The sequence below is a fragment of the Stenella coeruleoalba genome, assembly GCF_951394435.1.
Source record: "Stenella coeruleoalba genome assembly, chromosome: 19".
Lineage (NCBI taxonomy): Eukaryota > Metazoa > Chordata > Mammalia > Artiodactyla > Delphinidae > Stenella > Stenella coeruleoalba.
Window position 1 is genome coordinate 38,831,494 of NC_137165.1, and position 22,715 is coordinate 38,854,208.

Sequence of the window (22,715 nt, forward strand, 5' to 3'; positions counted from 1 at the left end):
CTTTGGGGCACCAGCGATTCCACAGGCACATTATCTCTATTTTTGTAGTACGCAATGCCTGATGCAGAGAAGGACCACACACATTTGTAAACAAATTAGTAAAAATGGTATTTGGAGATTCAATACAACAAAAGAAATATGTAGGGTGCTGAGACAGAGAATGTGACAGCAGAGACCTACCAAGTCAGATTCGGTGGTTGTCAGAGAAGGCCTTTTGGTGATGACATTGAAGTTGAGATGAAGAATGAGATGGCTTGAAACCATTCAGCAGAGGAAACCCCCATTCCCCAGTCACCTGGGATGAGTGAGTGTGGTACCCAACATCAAAGGACCTGAAGAGAAGAATGGAGAAGAAATTCTTAGTCTGAATTTCTGGGTTCCACCTCCATTCAACTATTGATTAGCTGAAGGATCTTGAAAGATCACACAAACTTTGAGTCTCCCTTTGCTTAAAATGGGGATGAGAACACCTACCTCACAGGTGTAAGTTATATCAGATAATGTACGTGAAAAGTCTTAAGTGTAAAATGCATGCCTGGTATTGTGATAGGTAAATGGATAAGTACTGTAAACTCTGTACCGTTGGAGTGTGAATTTCCCACTGGCCTTGAGGACGCTGAAGCTAAAGCTTGTCCTCTGGTGTACTTAGGCCAAAGGAACCAAAGCGTGGCAAAGCTTGATGCCATTCACTGGTGAAGCCTTTGTGCTGCTAGGCATCTGTCTTGTTTCAGATTGTGTCGTGTCTGTGTCTTGGGAGACTTCTGCCACGGCGTCCGGGCGCCATGGCTCCCTAACCCAAGTCGCGTGAGAGGAGTGGGAGAAACTCTTCTATGCAGAGGGGTCTCTCTAAGAGCTGCCCTCATCTGCTCCCACTGCTAGAACCTGTCTCTGAGACCCAAAGGATGACCTGATATATTTGTCCCAACGGTACCTACCAGGAGTCAAAAGACAAACTGGACTTTGCCTGTGTTTTCTGCTGGCCTCAGGACAGCCTGCGGACGTCGGTGCAAACCAAACCCACAAGTCAGAGAGAAGGCAGGAGGGGAAAGAGAGGCCGGTCCTGGGACAAACGGAGGATGCGGGGAGCTGTGGGCTTTGAGGAGACGAGGAGGGCGAGGGGAAGGAGAGGTGGGGGAAGGAGCGCTGGGGTGTGGGCGCAAGGCGGAGAGAGCGGGAACGGAGAGGAGACGAGGGAGGACGAGGAGGGAAGGGCCGCGGGGAAAGGAAGGACACGCGCAGACGGGCAGAGAGGGCGGACGCGAGGCCGGCGGCTGCCGGGGAGGAGCAGGCGGCGGCCCCGGGGGGCGCGGGGCGGGGTGGGGCGGCGCTGTCAGCGCGAGGCGGCGAGCGGAATGCAGCGGCCGGAGGCCTGGCCACGTCCGCACCCGGGGGAGGGGGCCGCGGCCGCCCCGGCCGGGGGCCCGGCGCCGCCCGCCCGAGGCCGGGAGCCCGCGGGGCTGCGGGTACGGAGCGGGCGGCACCGGGGGCCGAGCGGGCGGCGCCAGCTCACAAGTCGCCCGCTGGGCGCTGGGGAACTTGGTGCCGCCCGGACCGGCCGGGGAGGAGCGGCGCCCGCGCAGGCAGAAAAGTTCCTCCGCGCGGACTCGGGAGGAGGCCGGTCTCGCGTCCGCTTGGACGAAGTTCTGGAGCAGTCGGCGCGGGCGGGGGCACGGCTCGGCGGGGCTGGATTGCGATTCTCCCGGAGGGTTAGCGAGCCGCGGGGCCGCCCCGGGCCTCGGGCTGACGTGCGTGCTTCTGGAGTCCGACGGGCCGGGGGCTGGGGGCGCGCGGAGAGCGCGGGTCCAGCCTCGGCCGCTGGCCGCTGGCCGCTGGAGGAGGAGGCTCGGCGCCGCTGTCCCCCCGGCCCAGGTTCTGTGATACACTCCGACTCGGGCTCTGGAGCAGTCAGTGCATGACAGAACTTGGGCCCGGACGGACCTTCCGCACCCAGTGGGCACAGCGCCCACCCGGGGCCTGCAGTGGACCATCTGCCTGGGAGGGGAGCGGGCACCCGAGTGGCCCATGTGGCACAGAGTTGGGCCGGAACCAGCTGTGGACCTTTGGGGTTGGGGTCGCTGGAGCCTGAGGATTGACTCTTGGGACCAGAAGGTCCCGTAGAGCCAATGACAGGAGGTCTACCCTGAATTAGGGGCCAACGGAGCTCTCCCCCCCCCCACCCCGCCCCGTGTCAGTTGCAGGAACCTTCCCTCTACACCATCAAGGCTGTCTTCATCCTAGATAATGACGGACACCGCCTGCTGGCCAAGGTAACCTCCCACCTTCACCGGAGGGCCCCTGAAGACACTGTGCCACAGGCCCAATAACAGAAGTCCCCACCAAGCTGCCTCTCCTGGCAGGAGGGACCCCACTGTGGGCTCTGCAACTCAGAGCACCTCAGCTGAGACTCCTCCAAAGGCCATTCTGTCCATCCTCCTACCTTGTCAGACTGCTGGCCCCTGAAAGGGGGTGGGGCTGTCTCCTCTGTTTCTAAAATGTTCCCTAAAATGTCTTCTCACCATCTTTTCCACTGGCCTGGGACCCCGGAGTCCTAGTCCCCAGATTCTGAACAAGTAACCTCCACTTTTCTTCCACAGCTTGGTAAACACTAAGGATTTAGAACCAGACAAGATTTTAGAGACTATATAATCCAATTCTTTCATTTCACAAATGAGGAAAATGCAGTCTAGAGAAGCTAAAAGGGTTGCCTGTGGTCACAGGTAGTAATATCCGAACACAGATCCAAACTCAGGTATTTTGACCTGAAGTTCAGGAGGGTGGTTTTCACTGCACCAACTATTCAACTGTCTGGTATCTGTGCTAGTGAACATGGCCAGGATAAACCAAACTAGAATAATCCAAAAATAAATGTCTCCCATCAACACAGTTAACTGTAGTAGGACTATGGCACCTAAACTAGCTACAAAATGCATTGTAGATTTTTCGTTTGTATGGGTTGAAACTTTTTGACTTCATGACATTGAAATGAGCTTGTTCACCACAGCAGTGGCCAGCAGGGAGACTGCTAATTTGCCTGCAGATGGGGTACTAAGTGGCAAAATCCACATTCAGAAAATTGAAAGCTGAGCTGACATCTCTTGCTGCAGCTGGTCAGAGGTGTCTCGGCAACCAGAAGTTCCAGGGCCTCCTCCCAGCAGATCACATCCATGTTCAGATGCAGGAACTGAGTCAGAGAGAGAGTCTCATCAAACCCAAACAAAACAGCATTGACTTAATTAGGCAGTGTGTGCCAGGAACTTTCCCTTAGATATTTCATCTTCACCATAACCCTGTCTGAAGTCAGACCATCGTTGGTGTTCAATCCCAGCTCTGTCCCTTACAACTGTGAGATGTCAGGGAAGTTACCTGACTTCACGCCTCAGTTTCCACATCCATATAATGTGGATAATAAAGTAGCTGTTGTGATATTATTGTGTTAAAGGGTCCCTGGCTCTGCCTTCTTTCCTGTAGACTCAGGTTAGTGTAGAAACAGTGTGGCCTAGCGACCACCGCAGTCTTTCGCACACTGCACATCTGCGGAATGTACAAAGGCCTTCAAGAAATCAGGACAGGACTCCACGAGAAGGCCTCAAAATTCCTCTATTTGCTCAGAATTTGTGTTTATGGGGAAACAGCGAGCAGACAGGCCTAGAGGGCGGTCAAGAGAAGATGGGGCACGGCAGCAGGGTCCTGCTTGGCCAGCACCCACCATTCCCTGCCACCCATCCAGGGAGGAAGCTCTGTGGAACAGCTGTCACCTTTTCTCCTTCCCTTTCACCTAGTATTACGACGACACATTCCCCTCCATGAAGGAGCAGATGGCCTTCGAGAAAAATGTCTTCAACAAGACCAGCCGGACTGATAGTAAGTGTCCGCCTCTTGCTCGTGCAGAACTTTCAGATGCACACCGTTGTCTTCATCTGGACACATCTGTCCCCGTCGGCCTCACACACCCACAGGCCATTCCCTTTTCTTCAGAGGTGCTTTTTCCTCTCCTTCCCAGCTGTTCTCTTCTCTCTTCTTCCTGTGAGCCTTCACTCCCCTCCCTCTCAACCCCCGTCTTCCTGCCTACGGCATGCCTGGACTTCTCTCAGTGGAAGGGGCCCGCACTAGCCTGGGGCACTAGCCTTAGGCATTGCGTATGGTGGGCAAAAGGTCAGCCTTGACCCAGGTTTGTTGACTTCTTAGAATGAGGCAGTCAAGTGCTGGGAATGGAGTAGAGGGTGGGGGGAGGGACACAGAGTAGCCTAATAGTAGTGTCCCTAGTGCGTGTCTTTTCAAGGGTGCTAGTCTTTGCAAGCGTTCTTTGTTTGTTTGGCCTCTCAGCTTGTGGGATCTTAATTCCCTGACCAGGGATTGAACCCGGGCCCTTGGCAGTGAAAGTGCGGGGTCCTAACCACTGGACCGCCAGGGAACTTCCTTTGCAAGGGTTCTCTGGAAGGGGAAGAAGGAAATAGGGCAAGAGGCACAGAGCTGCAGACGGGGAGGAGGGGCCAGGCAGAGGTGACCAGAACTGAGACCCCCCCCGCTCTTCTAGGTGAGATTGCATTTTTCGGGGGCATGACCATCGTCTACAAGAGCAGCATTGACCTCTTCCTGTATGTGGTGGGCTCATCCTATGAGAACGAGGTGAATTCAGGAGGTTGGAGTGACAAGGAGGCTTGGATTCTGGGGTAGAAGCTGGGAGGCTCACCATTGGTACCCCTCCTTCTAGACTCTGGGGAACTGGGAGCAGCCAGAATGGTTCTTTCTGGAACAGTGCATATCCGTGATGTTCCTTAGATTCCTTGGGTACCAGAAATGGAGTCCTCAGAGGCCTCTGTGTCTTAAACATCACTGGAGAAGGATGTACTCAGTGTCCCACAGCAGGCACTCCAGTGCTTCCAACCCAAACATGGGGAGGGGAGGGGCCCTCTCAGGTCAAACTGCAGTCAGGCTCCAGCCATGTCCTCTCTGAAGAGGGACAGCTGCCCACACAGTCAGGCTCTGAGATTTCCTTTTAGCCTTCTTAACCTCAAGCTCTCTCGTTTTTCTCCTCCCATTATCTGCCCACCCCCAGCTGATGCTCATGTCTGTTCTTACCTGCCTGTTTGAGTCCCTGAACCATGTGTTAAGGTGAGTGAGGCCCTCTATCCTCCAAGGCTCCCATCCCCCAGACCTTGGTACATCACAGAGGCGGGACCCTTCCTCCCTGCTCTTTTCTCCTGAAGTCCCCACAAGACTAAGGCTGGAGCCAGAGCATCCTTCTGCAAGGACCCTGCCCTTTACCTGATCAAGCAATGGTATGACCAGAAAATGAGGTCTAGAGAAACTAAATGATTTGCCTGAGGTTACAAGCTATTTATATCAGAGCAGAGATTCAAACTCAGGTCTTTTGACTTGAAGCTCAGGGTGATTTTCCCTCCACCCCATTCAGTGATCTGGTATCTACCCCAGTGAACGCAGCCTGGGTAAACCAAACGCAGATAACCCAAAGATAAATGTTCACAGTCGACACAATTAACTACAGTAAGGCTATAGCGCCTGAAGTGCTGTGAAATGCTTAAGGGTAGGCACAGGGTCCCTGCTCAAAGTGTGAGGACGGTGGGCAAGGGGAGCTTAAGGAAGCAGACCCGTGCTCTGGGCAGGGATCCCTTGCCCAGGTGCTGCCCTCACTGCCCTTGACATTCTCCTTCCCTGTGCTTGTGCGGGGGATTGGCGGTGGGAAATAAGGCAATCTTTGGAGAGAGCGGGTCCGCCTCACCTAGACAGGGACCCGGCTTCTCCTGGCCATGGGGAGGTTCCAGAGCTGTGTCTGCCTTCAGGAAGAACGTGGAGAAGCGCTGGTTGCTGGAGAACATGGACGGAGCCTTTCTGGTGCTGGACGAGATTGTGGATGGCGGGTGAGGAGGAGGGGAGGGAAGAGGGGCTGGTCAGGGACACTCACAGCGGGAGGTGCCCTTGAAAGTCATCAGCTCTAGGTTGCACCCAGCACACTGTTGGCTCTCTGGCCAACTTCTCCCTCCCTTCCCCCAGCATATTCCCAGTGTCCCATCCCCCCTACCCCACTCATGAGGATGGAGGTTGACTTCAATGTTAGCCAAAGAGAAGCACACAAGAAAGTAATCTGGTGTCCAACTATGGCTGACTGTTGACTAGGCAGGGTTTGGGGCGACGATTTGATTTCCAGTGCCCAGGAGAAGCAGGCAGCTCAGATACTTGCCCCTTCCTGGGAAGACTTCCTTCAGGCGGAGCCCTGCTGCTGCCACACCTCCTGCTCTTAGAGGTTCATTCCAACACCAGCTAGACGCGTGACCTGGGCCAGTTACTTACTTTCCTTACTTTCTCCATCTTTCAAATGGAGACAGTAAGGGAACTGCCTCAAAGGGTGTGGGATTAAATAAGGTGACGCAAGTGAAGCTCATGGTTTTCCTTCAATAAATGTTTCCTACTATTGGCATAAGATTATAGTCTTAGGATGGTGGGAACTCTTAGGAGAAGGGTTGGTTAGTGAATTTCCATGGGGGTGGTGCAATATTCAGGGAAAAAAAGAAGGTCTGGCTCTGGGGCAAAGGGTAATGGGAACAGATCACCTGAAAGACATCCACGGGCCTCTGTCATTCCATCCATTTAATAGATGAGGAAACAGAGGCTCAGAGATTCAAGTCCCCAAGATCACATGGCTAGGGAGGGGCAGGGCCAAGATCTAAAACATGTGCATGTTTCCAGAGATTGTGCTCTTTCCACAGCACTGTACCACCCTGCTGGGGGACAGGGGCTCTGGGAGGTACTCTGGGAATGGGTACTGTGGGCTTCCTCCCTCCTTCCTCCCTCCTTCCTCCCTCCCTCCTTTCCTCTATAGCTCTTGACTGTCTGCTGCTGCTGCAAGGCCTTGTGCTAATTGCTAGGACCCAAGACTGAGGGGAATAAAACCAGGTTTTGTGGAATATACAATTTGTGTATACAACTTGGTAGACTGTCCTTAAGGAAAGCAAAGCGCACACACACACACACACAATTACAAATACAAAATGAGGTGCAGGGCCTTGGAAGGACCTTCACAAGGGAGGGTGTAAGCTTTATCAGCTTCCGGTCTGTGCCCCTAGAAGGCCCAGTTTCTGCCCCCTGAGGGGCTCACAGTTTCCCTCCAATGAAAATCAGGGAAGTGTCAGTGGAGTCAACACCTGAACTGGAGCCTTGGCCTAGGTTGCTCTGTCCAAAGGACCCCTGGTGAGAGATCTGGGGCTGCAAGTGCCCCTGTGATGGGCCTGGGAGAGGCTCTCAAGAAATGTTCGTTCACTTCCTTCTGCCCTGGAGGAGACTCACTGGGTGAAAAGGAGGAGTCACTCAGTCCCCGTGGGCCCTAACCTTCCCACAGTGACTGGCTCTCACCCCTGCACACACCCACACGTGGCTTCAGAACGCCCCCAGGGCATCAGGAAAGAGCGTCAACTAGCCGAGGAAAGCCTCCATAACTGGGTCTGTAGATTCTGATTTTTTGGAGTTCCACTTCTTTCGTGTATGGCATGACCCTGTGGCATAAAATAATAGTGAAACGAGATAGGGACCCCGCGGGGGGGGCCTCTCTTCCTTCCCTGCATCTGAATCCATCCCTAGACTCAGAGGTGAAGTGAACTTTCTAGAGGTCTCAGTTTTTGAGTCCCTGCTCTTGACAACCGGATTGTTCTAGACTGGACTGCCCTCACCTGATCTCTAAGTGTTTGCCCAGTGATGATGAAGTGTGGGAGAATCAGAGCTGAGGGTGCTCCGTGGTGAGGGAGAGTTCTGGCTTGAGTATCAGCAGGAAGGTACCTTGGAGGGGGAATGTAGCATACGGCAGGGAAGGGAAGGGCTTAGCAGGGAGCGGAGGCAGAGGGAAGCATGTGGCTGATTTTCCTCTCGGTTTTTCTGTCATCTTGTAGTGTGATTCTGGAGAGTGACCCCCAGCAAGTGATCCAGAAAGTGAATTTTAGGGTAAGAGTCATCCTGCATCCCCCCTCACTCCCATCTCCTCCAGGCTGCCCTTCCCATCCTCTCCACCTCCTGTCCTCCCTGTATCTGGGCTGCCAGAACCCTGGTGGCGGGAACCCAAGCTCCTCTAGCAGAAGCAACCACTGGGGTGATGCACTTGTTGGGGGAGCAGCAGTTTAGAGGAGTGTCAATTAGTAAAAGATATCTCTGTCCTCTCCCCCTGCAGAATCACAAACACCTCACCATCCTCCCTAGTGGGAAGTAGACTGGGGAAATAAATAAATCCTCACAGAGACACCTGATGGCTGCCTTGGCCTTGAGGTTGGCCTTGGGGGTGTATAGATAGAACCTCCCTGCCCAGTTTGGCTTCTCATGTCTGGATGAAACCTTTCCTCTCATCTTTATTCCCCCTCACTCTCTCACCCACCTTGTGCCAAACAAGAAGCTCTAGGACTTCCACTAAGTGGTATACATGTGCAGCTCTGGATCCCCTGATCACTGCATCTGTTCGCCGCCACTACCCCCAAGCCCCTTTCCCTCGCCTCTCTTTCTTCACCCAACACCCTCGCCCTGGCCTGACCACCCTGACTCTGCTTCCGTGCAGGCGGATGACAGCGGCTTAACTGAGCACAGTGTGGCCCAGGTAGGCCCCCTCCATCTGCCTTGGCCAGAAAAGGGTTGGTGGGAGGAGAGCAGAGCATCCCAGGGGGACCCAGTGGGGCTATCAAGGCTGAGAAGTCAGGGGTGCAGGAGGGAAGGGATGACAGTGTCAGGCCATCTCTTGGAGACAGTCAGTGGAGGCTTCCAGGGTCCCCTAGGTGACGTGGAGCTGGGTATTAATAAATGATGGACACCTTCCTAGCAGTTCACCTTATCTCCTTCCTGGCTTGGTATAGTTGGATCAAAACCCAGGATGACCTGCCCACCCTGGAGATGGCTGGGTCACTTGTTCCCCAAAGCAATCTGGGGGCTTAGGCCTCTGATGCTTCCCCCAACCTAGAAAGGATACCAAATAGAGTTTTCCTCCAAACCCTCACCCCTGCTGTTTAGGGTCCACGCTGAGATTGTTAAGGGACCCTTAAGTCCATGATGGGATCTAATTCTCACCACTTGCCACCATGTCCCCGAGTGACCTGACTATGGAAGAGTCTACCCCTGTCCTATCTGGAAGTGCATGTGGGGCAGGGGTGAGGTTTCTGGATCTGTGGCTTGACTGGTTTCCCAGCTGTGCAAACTTCCTGCTTGTCAAGCTTGACCTCCATTCTGTCTGCCCACAGGTCTGTCTGCCCGGACTAATTCTGCTTTTATGGAGTTTCCTGCCCTGCCACTAACTACCTCCTGCTGTAATGGCCCAAGCTCAGATGGGCCTGTACCATCCCACGTGGGGCCCCAGGTGTGGTGCCCACTTTCCTGTGACTGCCCTTCGTACTCACACTGCCTCTCCCTCTTCCCAGTTCCCAATGCCTCCTCCTACCCTGCTGAGATGAATGCAGCCGCATGGCAATTTTCAGGGCTAAAGAGGTTAAGGAGCAGAGCAGATAAGAACAGAAGTGCTGGTGTGAGTCATCCCAGGATGTATGTTGTGCCTTATCACCTACAAGCTGGGTGGCCTAGGGCAAGTTACTCAACTTCTCTGGGCCTCACATAATCACAGGACACTCCTCATAGAGTTATCATAGAGAATTAGATGAGCTAATGCATGGAGAGCTCTTGGCCTAGATCCTGTTTTCCAAAGGGGAAAAGAATGAAGGCACAGCACTTTTAATGGAATTCTTGAGTAAAAAAAACTGAGGAAGTTGCAGGTAGTGAATGGGAGATGAAATGAGGAGAAAGATTTTTGCCGAGAGAAGCAGGAGAACTCCAGGGCCAGGCTGTCCCTGAGAAAGGAGGGGGAGTGGGCAGGAGGAAGGGACATACAGTGTGGGATTGACCTTCTTCGAAAGGGAATGAGGCTTGATGGCTGGAGGGACAACGTGAGGGACATACCTGGGGTCCCCACCATGTTGGCATGGTGTGTGCACAGTCGTATGGATCTGTGTAAACATGGGGCTGAGGCGGTTTCCTCAGCAGGATGTTAGAGTGAACACATCTGGGTGCAGGTGACCCTCAGCAGAGTCTGCCCAGGAGCCCTTTGCCAGCTGTGCCACATCAGCAGCGGGTTGGGGTGGGGTGTTGAGGACCTACTGCCAGCCAAAGCCAGAGCTAGGGGTTTGCTGAGGTGTCTGGGCACAGGAAGTGTCAGGCCTGGGCCCGTCTCTGCCTGGACGTGGCACTGTGGGCGGGAGCTTGAATGGCATGGTGTGGGAAGTCAGGGCTGCTGCCACACCCAGGGCTGCAGATGCAGGAGCGGAGAGCTGGGCAGGCTCTGGCCTGGGCTGGTTGTTGGCTGCAGCCAGTTACGGCTGCTCTTCCCATCTTGACGGCCCGGCCCCACTTACGGCAGGCAGAGATGAGCTGCTGCCACCTAGTGACCGGGGATTATAGGGACGCGTACAGAGAGGCTATAGACCGCCCCCTCCCCCGTCTCACTGCAGTGTTAATGTACTTGTCATTCCTCCCCAGTAATTCTCTCAACCTTGCACACCCCCACCCCACCCAGGTTCTTCAGTCTGCCAAGGAACAAATTAAATGGTCGTTACTGAAATGAAGGCTGTGCATTCAAGGCTCCCTGCCCCCAGACCATTCCCCCAACCCTGGCAAAAGCACAAAGACCCCAGGGGACACCAGAGACCCCTCTATATCCCCAGGCCTTCCCAGAACTGACTCCCGAGGTCTCCGGCCAGGGACTCTGAGATGCAGAGGTTTGGTTTCAACACTGAGTCACCCCTTCTCACTGTCCTGGCCTGCTCTTTGGGCCTTCAGAACCAGCTGAGCTGCCTTAACTCAGACCTTAGGCATCCCTGGCCCCAGAGCCCAAATAAACCTGCTTTTGTCTCCTGCCAATGGTCTCTTTCTCTCTTGACCTGGGAAGTGTGTGTGTGGGGGGGGGGGGGGTCTGATAAGGGCTTCTGCACTGTGGGGGGCTCATCTCCTGGATGCCCAGTTCCAGGGTGTATCCTTGTGGTTGTGTGACTGGGGAGAGGGGTGGGTCAAGGGAGAGGAGACAATTTAACACAGTGACGGGGTGCGACACTGATACTGGGGCCCTATATGTGGTGTGGAGGGCTGGGTATGATTGTGTGACAGGGTAAAAGAGTCATAATGGGAGGAATGGTGCATATGCGGGGGAAAGGAGAGCAAAAGATGGTACACACATGGTGGCCCCGCCGGGATTCTTCATCTCGCTTTTTCCATTCTCAGCCTCCAGGAGGGAAGGGCGTAAGGTTTCCTCTGGACAAACTGAGGAACAGCACGCCTGTTTTTCTTGGCTTGCCTGGGAGATTGCCGCGGAATTCCTCTGCTGGCATATACCCTGGGCACTAGAGCCCTGCAAGCTTGCCATGGCTAGGCCCAGATACTAGGGGTGAGGAAGCACCGGCCAGCTCCCGCCTTGTATTTGTGTCCAGAGCACCCAGTGCGCTCGAGTGTGTGAAGAATTGCAGGTCCAAAGGGGGAGACGGGCGGAGGGGCATTCTATAGGCAAATGGAAAGGATGGAGTGACTTTCGGGGGACACGACTCCCCTTTTCTCTCCCCGTTCTAGAACCGCCCCTTTCTCCCTTTCTTTCTCTGACATATACACTTTCTGCGTCACGTACAGAAGTCCCCGAGAGTGTCTAACATTTCCGCCTGGGACAGCTCGTTTCCCTCCAATCCCTAGGTAAAGGCAACGCGAGTCTACGCCCCGCCCTGGCTCCGCCCCTCGGCGCCCCCCGCCGCGGGGAGCCCCTTCCCAGGACCTTATCCACGATCCTATAGCGCCACCTGGAGGGATAGGTGGGAAACGCGCTCCCTCCGGGTCCCGCTCCCCCTACTAACTTCGCCCCCAGGGAGGGGACCGAACCCTGCTCCCGCGAGTTAATCGCTGGCCTCCAAACTCGGAGGCAGGGCGTTGCTCTAGCAACCAGCGGGCTGGATACGCCCTGCGAGCTCTGCTCCAGCTGTGGCTCACGAATTTCAGTGTGACGCTGCTGAAAGAAAGTGGCGAAACCTGGGTGTTAGTAGAGACAGTCCCTGCGGGTTATCACGTCCTACATTATAAAATTCTCCAGAACTGGATATTTATAATGGGTATGACTACTTTTGCAATTAGAGAAAATGATAAATATACAGTTATGTAAACAGATTATAAACACTCTGTACACAACCATTCCACCAAATAATGCAACTCCGAAAGGGAAAAAAAGAGTATGCAATTAAATGCTGTCGAGTTCGGGGGCCATTGTGGCGACGGGAAATGAGAAATTTTCCAGAAATACTTTGGCGAATGTTCGGCCTTATCCGGTGCCCGGCTCCATCCACCGCCTCTTAACGACCGCAAGAACCGGAGGGGCAAATTCGCTTCCTAGCAACCCGGTCGCGCCCTCTCGGGTGCTGCAAGTCCAGTGGTGCAGGGACTGGAATGGGAAGGCCCGGCCGCCACACAAACTGGCTCACCGAATGCTGTGGACTATGCGGTGCTTCCCCATTTTACCGAGAGGCACACCGAGGCTCTGAAAGGTTAAAGTATTTACAACAGTTTCCGCAGAGCCAGACTCAGGAGCGGGCACTGCTGGAGCGAGGTGGCTTTCCCGCGCTCCCTACCCAAGGGCCGTCCGAACCCCTCGCCCACACAGGGACAGTACGGGGTTAGGAAGAATGAGCCGAGGGGCCATGGCAATGCGGGGAGGCCACCAGAGAGGTGTCCTCGCTCTTTGTGGCCAAAGGACTCTGGGGAGGGGGGCTGCAGCGAAGCAGCCGACCCAAGCCCGCGTAGGGGAGAGGGCTGCGCGGAACCGCGCGGGTCTCCGGGGAGCGCCGGCAGGGTGGGGTCGCGGCCTCTTCCTACCGACGCCAAATTTGCAGGCCCGGCTCTCCCGGGCTGAGGCGGAGGGCCCGCTGCATCCCCAGCCCCCTCTCGGCGCCTGCAGCCTCGCGGAGCCGCCAGGACGGCGAGTCTGGTCGTCTGCCTCGAGCTCTGCCCGCTGGCCCCGGCGCCCCCAACCCCTGGGACGCGCAGCACGTTGGGCAGGGGCGCCGTCTGCCCAGGCCCAGGTTTTGGGAAGGGCAGTCGGCCGTTCCTGGCGGGAGCGGCCCCGGGGCCTGCCTTCCCGTCTGCTCTCAACCCTGGGGCTCCTCCCCGCCTTTCTGCCCTTGTGGGCGACCCGGCGGGTCTCGAGTATCTGTGGAGAAGGGGCTTCAGGGCGCCGCCTTTCCTCCTGCCGAATTGGGACCGGGACACGTCAGAAACCGAGACCTCAGGGGTCCGGGCCCAGCCAGAGGGCGCACGCACACTTTAGCACTGGCCCGGGGCTCGGGTGCAGGGGGGACGATAGACACACCTAGACCAGGATAGGGACACAGAGGTAGTACCACCAGGCCCTCGGACCCCCTTTATACCGTTCTCAGCCGGTGGCCCCTTCTCTGGCTCCTCTCGCCCCCTGCTTTCCGGCCATTGGCTGGCAGGAAGGCAGAGCTGGTCGGATTGGTCTGCATCCAGACAGTGATGGATGGCTCCGCTCTGACTGGACAGCGGCCGAGACGGTGTCCGCTTCGCGGTTCAGTTTGGCTAAGGTGGGACCAAACAGCCCCGGGGAGTGGGTAGGTGGATGAGCTGGAGACCGGCCTAAGGCTCAATCTTTCCGTGCTCACAATCTCCCTTTAAACTCTACAGAGAAAAAAAATCCTACCCCTAATTCCCTGTAGATACCCTTTAACCCCGGAACCTGATGTAGGCAAAATTGAATAATTTACCCAAAGCAGTTTGGACACAACCCTATGGACCTCCCTTTCCCTCCAAACTGGGTCTCATTCATTTAACAATATTCGTGCATTCCGTTTGTTCGTTCACTCGTTCATTCATTCACTCAAATATTTGAGTGTTTGCCAGGAGCCTGGCACTAGGGAAAGAAAGGGAGACTGATTAGTAAGTGATTGGGCCCAGAGGTGGCAGTGGGGTGGGGGTGGAGGGTTGAAAGGAGAGAAGGGATGAGAGATATTTCAAGGTAGAAATACCTTTAAAAATCCAATGGTGGGGCTTCCCTGGTGGCGCAGTGGTTGGGAGTCCGCCTGCCGATGCAGGGGACGCGGGTTCGTGTCCCGGTCGGGGAGGATCCCACGTGCCGCGGAGCGGCTGGGCCCGTGAGCCATGGCCACTGAGCCTGCGCGTCCGGCGCCTGTGCTCCGCAACGGGAGAGGCCACAACAGTGAGAGGCCCGCGTACCGCAAAAAAAAAAAAAAAATCCAACGGTGTCCTTTATCTGAGTGGTGTTAAAAATTCAGAGTTTGCGCTCTGTGTTCTTTCCTGTAGGTAAGTCATTCTTAACGAAAAAAGTAAATTAATCAAATGGCTGCCAGGTTTGACTCTATCGTCAGCATTTGTGTGGTCCTCATCTGTCTGCTAATCTCTTCTTCATCTCTTATCAACTAAAACTGGAAAATACCTGAGATGAGGATCCACAGAAATCAGAGTGATTGTGAGCACGTGTGGACTTTATATTGTATATACAGACGAGTACCATCCCTCAAAACAGACTCTTTGGTAAGAAAAGCAGTATTGATAAAAGTAACAATAGTAGAAGCGAAATTAAGTTTCTTTTGGAATAGATAATTTCAATAGACATTTATTAACTGGCTGTTCTGAGCCAAAGACCTTTTAAAAAATATATTAATTACTTCATTAATTTGGTTGTGCCGGATCTTAGTTGCAGCTCGCAGGCTCCTTAGTTGTGGCATGCGAGCTCCTTAGTTGTGGCATGTGAACTCCTTAGTTGCAGCATGCATGTGGCATCTAGTTCCCTGACCAGGGATGGAACCTGGGCCCCCTGCATTGGGAGTGTGGAGTCTTATCCACTGCGCCACCAGGGAAGTCCCCCCACCAGACACCTTAATGGGGGTTGGTGGGAGCTTCTAAGATGAACTGGAAGACATGGTTCCTGACCTAAGGAGATCACAACTTGACTGGGAACAAAGAAATTAAAAATGTTGACAAAGGAGATGGTGTTACACATAGTTATTTCACAGAAAGAAGTTGGGGGGAAAGACACCACAAAGGGAGAAAGTGTGTAAGCAAAGCAAAGAGGCAGAGAATCCCTGTCTAAGGAATTGCAGGTAGGTACATGTAGCTGGAATGGAGGATGTGTGTCTCTGTGGGGAGGTCCGGGTATGTTGAAGCTTGAAGCTTCTCCCTAAACAGGTTGTGACCGGATCAAGGCCAGTGTTGAATGTCACGGTCACAAATCACTGCAGTTTTCTGAGTTGACTAGTCTGTGCTCCTTAGAAATACTATTGTCAAAAAAAAAAAAAAAAGAAATACTATTGTCTTCAAAACAACCTAACCACGTAGATGCTGTCAGACCTATTTTTACAACTGAGAGCCGAGGAATTTGAATAATCTGCCTCAGGGCACAGGTGAGATTGAATCCCAGGCTGGTCTGACTCCAGTGCCCACTCCTCTTTGCCCCAGCCACGGAGCCTGATTTGTATTCTGAAGGTGATAGGGAGCCATTAAAGATTTTCTAGCAGTTAAGGGATATCAACTCTGTGTTTTCAGCAAGGAACTCTGCCGGCAACGTGGAATGTCTACTGAAGGGGGAAATAACAATCTAGGGTCAGCGCAAGACCTACAGAAGGTAGTCATTTTCTTTTTTTAATTTTTATTTTATTGGCCGTGCCACATGTGGGATCTTAGTTCCCGACCCGACCCGGGATCGAACCTGCGCCCCCTGCATTGGAAGCCCGGAGTCTTAACAACTGGACCACCAGGGAAGTCCCAAGGCAGTCATTTTCATTATAGTCACTTCCCATTCTTTATCTAAACAGTGCCATCCAGCTTGATTGTGCATCTTGTCACCAAACAGCTGGCAAAAATCAAGTCTACTCAGAGTTTGAAGAGTTAGTGCTTTTGAATTAATTCAGATAATTGCAGGGAATCATTCCACAACAGGGCTTCCAAAAGGACCACTTTGTTAGGGACAATGATTTGACATTTATGTTCTGAAAAGTATGTTAAAAAGTGATAAACCAGTGGTTTCCAGTAGGGAGAGGGAAAGGGAGAGGGGTAAATTAGGAGTAGGTGATTAAGAGGTACAAACTACTATGTATAAAATAAATAAGCCACAAGGGTATACTGTGTAGCACAGGGAATATAGCCAATATTTTATAATAACTGTAAATGAAGTATAATCTTTAAAAATTGTGAATCACTATGTTGTACACCTGAAACTTCTATAATAGTGTACATCAACTATACCTCAATAAAAAATTTTTAAAGTAATAAATCCACTTTATAGCTTATATATTTAGCTCCCTCTTACCACCCTCACCTACACCCACTCTACAAATACACACACACACACACACACACACACACACACACACACACACACAAATAAATGAAAGAAAAAGAAATGGCAAGAGAGATCTGATTCCTTTTGACCAGATGCACAGTTTGTCTTTATCCAGACACCTGATTTTTTTTTTAATAATAGCTTTGTTGAGATATAATTCACACACTGTGGAATTTACCCTTTAAAAAAATTTTTTTTAAAGATCTTTATTGGAGTATAATTGCTTCACAATACTGTGTTAGTTTCTGTTGTACACCAAAGTGAATCAGCCATATGCATACATATGTCCCCATATCCCCTCCCTCTTGAGCCTCCCTCCCATCCTCCCGATCCCACCCCTCTAGGTCATCGCAAAGCACCGAGCTGATCTCCCTGTGCTATGCTGCTGCTTCCCACTAGCTATTTTACACTCGGTAGCGTAGATATGTTGTTGCTACTCTCACTTCACCCCAGCTTCCCCCTCCCACCCCATGTCCTCAAGTCCATTCTCTATGTCTATGTCTTTATTCCTGCCCTGCAACTAGGTTCATCAGTAACTTTTTTTTTTTAGATTCCATATGTGTTAGCATACAGTATTTATTTTTCTCTTTCTGACTTACTCCACTCTGTACGACAGACTCTAGGTCCATCCACCTCACTACAAATAACTCAATTTCGTTTCTTTTTATGGCTGACTAATATTCCATTGTATATATGTGCCACATCTTCTTTATCCATTCATCTGTCGATGGACATTTAGATTAGTTCCATGTCCTGGCTATTGTAAATAGTGCTGCAATGAACATTGTGGTACATGTCTCTTTTTGAATTATGGTTTTCTCAGGGTATATGCCCAGGAGTGGGATTGCTGAGTCATATGGTAGTTCTATTTTTAGCTTTTTAAGGAACCTCCATACTGTTCTCCATAGTGGTTGTATCACTTTACATTCCCACCAACAGTGCAGGAGGGTTTCCTTTTCACCACACCGTTTCCAGCATTTATTGTTTCTAGATTTTTTGGGAATGGCCATTCTGACCAGCGTGAGGGAGACACCTGATTTTTAAGGCATTGAAAACATGTATCGGGACTTCCCTGGTGGCGCAGTGGTTGAGAATCCTCCTGCCAATGCAGGGGACATGGGTTCAGTCCCTGGTCCTGGAATATCCCACGAGCCGCGGAGCAACTAAGCCCCTGCGCCACAACTACTGAGCCTGCGCTCTAGAGCCCGTGAGTCACAACTACTGAAGCTCACGTGCCTAGAGTCCATGCTCTGCACCAAGAGAAGCCACCACAATGAGGAGCCCGCACACTGCAAAGAGTAGCCCCCACTCGCCGCTAGAGAAAGCCCGCGCGCAGCAACGAAGACGCAACGCAGCCCCAAAAAAGTGTGAACTTATTACATGTATGTGAACTGTCCCCCCCCAAAAAAAAGATTAAAAAAATATGTATCTTATTCTCGTGGCTGCAATGAGCCCTCATTCAGGAAAACTTGAGGGTAGAAGGAAACTCTGAACGTCATGGGGGCAATGTCCCTTCCTCCAGGCAACAGCTTCTTAGTGATTGACAGGGATTCATGGGGTGGGTATGTTGGGGACATATGGGAACATATGTGGAGACATGGGTTCTCTGATGGAATGATTGGAAGAGACTGGCCTCACCTGCTTCTGGGTCTCGATGGTTTAGGGATCATCCCTACCCCTCTGGAGGGTCGAGCCCTGTGTTCGGAAGGTTAGGGGGCTCCAGGAACAGTCTCTCCTAAGAAATGGCTGGGAAAGTCCAGAATTCAGAACTTGGTTATGGGGAAGCAGATGAGATTTTTAAAAACTTTGGAAACCAAAAAATATCTCAGGGTTCTCCGAAAGCCTGCAAGTAGAATAGACTCTCACAGGTCTGTCCAGAAGATGGCGCCGTAAGACCAGCCCCACTTCCTTCCTTTCTGGCGGGGCGGGGATCAGGATGTGGCCGTGGAAAGGCCCGCAGGAATGACATCTAGCTGAGCCTTGGACCCTAGACCACAGAGCAGAGCCTGGTGCGTGCCGGTGGGGTGGGGGGACCTTGGCTGGGAAGAGGGGCTGAGAGACCCTAGGAACTAGGGGCAGTTGTGCTGAGAAAACAGGGCCCCTGTTGAATACAGTGTCAAGAAAACCAGACCTCCCTTCCAACACTTCAGATTTGACCCCGTTCCCCAGGTAGCTTGGAGGTTGGGGAAGGGGGGTGAGGGACTCGAGCACTGAAGAAAGTTTATGCTTTGAGGTAGGAAAAGGAAGTTGGGTGGTTCCGGGAGAACAAGCAAAAGAGCTTCAGCTGAGGAAAGTGAAGCTCAAAGGATGACTTACCCAATGTCACACAGCGAACAAGTGACAGAGCTGGGACAGCAGTGGGGGTTTCCTGAAACCCTGCTTACCTCTCTGTGACCCTGGGCTCTCTTGATTCAAAACCCCAATTCACATGTTCTTTGCATGTTCTCAATCAGATTTATTGAGGTATAATTTACATACACTAAAATTCACACATTTTAAGTCTACATTTCAGTGAGTATTGACACCTGTCTGTAGGTAGTTTGTAGAGTTTCTAACTCCATAGTGTTTTCTGTTTGCTTGTTTTGGCCACACCGCCCAGCTTGTGGGATCTTAGTTCCCTGACCAGGGATTGAACCCGGGCCCTCGGCAGTGAGAGCGCTGAGTCCTAACCACTGGACCGCCAGGGAGTTCCCTCCACTAGTGTTTTTTAAAATAATGAAATAAATGACTGTCATCAACTGCGTTTATCTTCGAACAAAGGAAGGAGAATTTATATACAAAATGCAGAATAGCTCCTTGTACAGGTTTCTTTAAATAGGATTTATGTAAATAACACACTTGTCAAGTTCTGTGAAAGAATTCTGTTTCCTCCACATAAGTAATTGTATTTGCACTCCCAACTGCTGTGAGGGAAGCAGGTGTGTCCTCCCCACTTGACAGGTGGGGAAACTAAAGCTGCTTTCTGGTCTTGGGAGCAGAAGCAGTGAGGTCTGAAACCCCATAGGCTTCACTTTGAAGAAAGGTCTGTCTTCTGTTAGAGCACTGCACTTGGACCCAGCAGGTCTGCCTTCCTGTTTGTTCCCGGGTCAGCCCAGAATGTTTGCTGGAGCCGGCAAGATGGAGCATCACGACTGACAAAATGGCTGGGATCGGGCTAATGGGTATGTGGGTGGGTGCGTGAGTGGAGGAAGGAGATGGAGAATCACACACACTTCCCCAGATTCCAGTAGAAGCTTTGGGGGCACTATTGCCCCCAAAGTGAATCAGAGAAGGTAAGGTCCTGGAAAGCCTTGCAGAACACTGTGCCACCCCCGCCCCTCCCCCCAAGGAGGATTAGGATGTAGGGCATCTGTTTGTATGCAACAAGGATGAAACAAGTGTTTATGAAGGCTGCAGAAGCATGCCAGGATGCTAGTCCAGGCACAGAATGAATTTCTAGGACCCGAGATTAATCCTACTCCATCCTGAAAAGCTGAAAGAAACAAAAAGGGTAGGTCTCTTGCTTTGTACCCCCTTTACCCTGGGGGGTGCATTTGGAGTCTCCTTTAAGTTCTAGCTGAATAAACTGAGAGGAGCTAAGGTGTACCTCCTGGGAAAGAGACAAAGAGGGGCTAGGAAGGCAAGGAGGAAGTATCAGGGGAGAGACAGGAGGCTGGGGCTGAGAGAGCCCAGGGCTTGGGAAGGCTCTTGTCTACCCTGCCGCATGCATGCACAAGCACCCCTCCAAGAAGGGGCCCTCCAGAGGATGCTTAACTTAAAGCTGAGACCCTGGGCAGCAGCCGGGAGGGGGGAATTGGGGTGTCCCAGGGCAGATCAACTCAAGGGAGCTATTTGTAGAGTCAGAGGCTCAGAGTCTGCTGCGTTCTAGCTGCTTAGAGCTCTGGGTGGCAAGAGAAATAAGGAGCTTCCCTGATGACAATCTTTCTCCTCCTCCTCTTTCTGACTCTCTTCTTCCTTCCACTCTCCTTAAACCTACTGAATCCCTTAGGCAGCTGGGATCAACATAAGCTAGAGACTGATTCGTGTACAAGGGAAATTGGGGAGCCTGGAAACAGCAGAACCTGGGAGAGGAATCCGTGTACAGGGCAAATGAGGAGAGCCTGAAAACAGTTGAATCTAGGGAAATGGAACTGCCTAGTGAGAGAGCAAGAGGGTTCTGGAAACTGCCAAACCCAGGGAGGCCAATTTGTGTCCCTGGGAAACATGGGGAGACCTGGAAACAGCAGGATCTGGGGAGACAGTTCGTGTACAGGGGGGCAGAGAGAGAGAAGCCTGAAAACAGTTGAATCTGGGGAGGTAGATTCGTGTGCAGGGGGAGCAAGGGGAGACTGGAAACCGCACAATCTGGGGAGATGGGGCAGTGTACAGTGGAAGCCAGGGCAGCCTGAAAACAGGGGCTCTCAGGGGATGGATCTGTGCAGGATTACAGTTGGGGGATGGGGGGAGCCTGGGAAATCTGATGAGGCAGATGGGGGCAGGGACACAGGCAAACACAGGAGTGGTCAGAAGGTGGTTGTGTGGGATTGCGGGCGCAATGGAACCCCCTTCCGAGTAGGTTTGAGTTAAGACTCCTTTGCAGCCCCTTCTTCTAGACAGGGCAGGATAAGGGAGTAGATCTCCAATGGGGACCCAAGATTTCACATGGCAAGAAGAGAAGGGTCTTTTTAATTTTTTTTTTTAATTTTACTTATTTTATATTTGGCTGCATTGGGTCTTCGTTGCTGCGTGCGGGCTTTCTCTAGTTGCAGCGAGCGGGGGCTACTCTTCATTGTGGTGCGCGGGCTTCTTACTGCGGTGGCTTCTCTTGTTGCGGAGCATGGGCTCTAGGCACGCGGGCTTCAGTAGTTATGGCTCGCAGGCTTCAGTAGTTGTGCCTCTTGGGCTCTAGAACACAGGCTCAGTAGTTGTGGTGCACCGGCTTAGTTGCTCCGCGGCATGTGGGATCTTCCCGGACCAGGGCTCGAACCCGTGTCCCCTGAATTGGCAGGAGGTTTCCTAAACACTGCGCCACCAGGGAAGCCCAAGAAGAGAAGGGTCTCTGTGGGCATTTGCTGTCCTGGTCCTAAAATGAGCAAAGCCTGGAATTCCCTAGGGGAGCTGAGGGTTGGAGAGGGTGGGGATGAGGAGGTTGAAGGAGCTGCCCTGTCCCCCATCTTCCCCACCCCTCTCTGAGAGGGACAGCCCTCTTTTTCCCTGTCCGCCAACCAGCCTGACCTCTCCCCCCAGAGGTTCACTTCTGAGTGACAGACGGACAATGACAAAGCTGCAGACAATCGACTGAGGGAGGCCCCACAAAAGCTCCCCCCCCAGAGGGGCCCTGGGCTAGCGGGCCAACGGGTACTGTCACATCAGTGGAGCGCCTTCAGGTGACAGGACTTCAGAAGACAGGGTGACGTCGGGCTTAGAGAGGCCTGAGATTCTTGGGATTCTGCCTGTGCCTCTTGGAAACCAGTTTCCCAGCCTACTGCCTCTGAGAGAAGAAAGGGAGGGGCACCAGCGGGCTCCTAGCAGAAATCGAAGCCGGCTTCCACTCTGCTGGCTGTGGGATCTTGGGCCAGTGATGGTCCCTGTCTGGGTCTCGGTTTTCTCACCTGTAAAATGAAGGATTGATCTAGAGCTCTCTCTAACAGGAGGATCCTAGCTGACTCAGGAGAGACAGCCCAGAGTAGCATTTCTTCTCATTCACTGATATTGCTCAGGACTTCACAGGCAAACACAGTGGGGGGAGGCTGGCATTTTGGATGTTGTGGGAGTGTCTAAGCAAGCTTTCCCTGGCTGGGATGAGGACTTCAACACTTCTTATCACTCTGAGGGGTCCCCTCCCTTAAAGCAAAATTATTCTTTCCGCCAACCACCCTGGATTTCCGGGCTTGTGATTTAGCCTGAAATGTGGAACCTGCACCCTGTCCCACATGCTTTGCCCTGCTTCCATGCTGGCCTCCCCCCAGCCCCTGTGTCCTCTTTTGCCTGTGGCCTCTGTTATTACCCTGTTTGTCCTGAAGCCAGGGATGTTTGAGAAGGGGGCCATGTTTGGGATCTTATCATGCAGCCTCAAAGTCTCAGGGAGGGGACCCTCCTCCCCCAACAGAGAGACCTCGAAGTACCCCAAGGCCCTGCGGCCTCACAACCACCCCTCGCTCACTGCCAAGCCTGGAGAAGGCACATGTGCACCACTGGCAAGACTGCCTGCTGGCAGCGTAGCTGAGACCACCTAGAGATCAGGACTGGAAGCGTGGGGAGCACACTGTGTATGTGATGGGGAGGGGATTGAAGGAACGTGGGCCTAACTCAGGCCAGGCCTGTCTCATTTGAGTAGCAGCCTCCCCATTCCTCCTCTTAGTCT

At 52.7% G+C, this 22,715-nt stretch overlaps 1 protein-coding gene across 4 annotated transcripts; it reads left to right on the forward strand.

The window, feature by feature from the left end:
* The first annotated feature begins 1,062 nt into the window (after positions 1-1,062).
* Positions 1,063-10,883, forward strand: COPZ2 (COPI coat complex subunit zeta 2). 4 transcript variants are annotated; one of them, XM_079905587.1, is made up of 10 exons: positions 1,063-1,463; positions 2,193-2,267; positions 3,780-3,861; positions 4,535-4,626; positions 5,057-5,112; positions 5,802-5,879; positions 7,899-7,950; positions 8,552-8,590; positions 9,225-9,340; positions 10,547-10,883. In XM_079905587.1, the coding sequence occupies exons 1-9, from the start codon at positions 1,077-1,079 to the stop codon at positions 9,276-9,278; spliced, it is 915 nt and encodes a 304-aa protein (XP_079761713.1). In that variant the 5' UTR covers positions 1,063-1,076; the 3' UTR covers positions 9,279-9,340; positions 10,547-10,883. The 4 variants fall into 4 exon arrangements, with proteins under 4 accessions (XP_079761713.1, XP_079761716.1, XP_079761715.1 ...); XM_079905588.1 differs by lacking the exon at positions 9,225-9,340 and having other exon boundaries at positions 1,072-1,463; XM_079905590.1 differs by lacking the exons at positions 8,552-8,590; positions 9,225-9,340; positions 10,547-10,883 and adding an exon at positions 8,390-8,516 and having other exon boundaries at positions 1,064-1,463.
* The last annotated feature ends 11,832 nt before the right edge of the window (positions 10,884-22,715 follow it).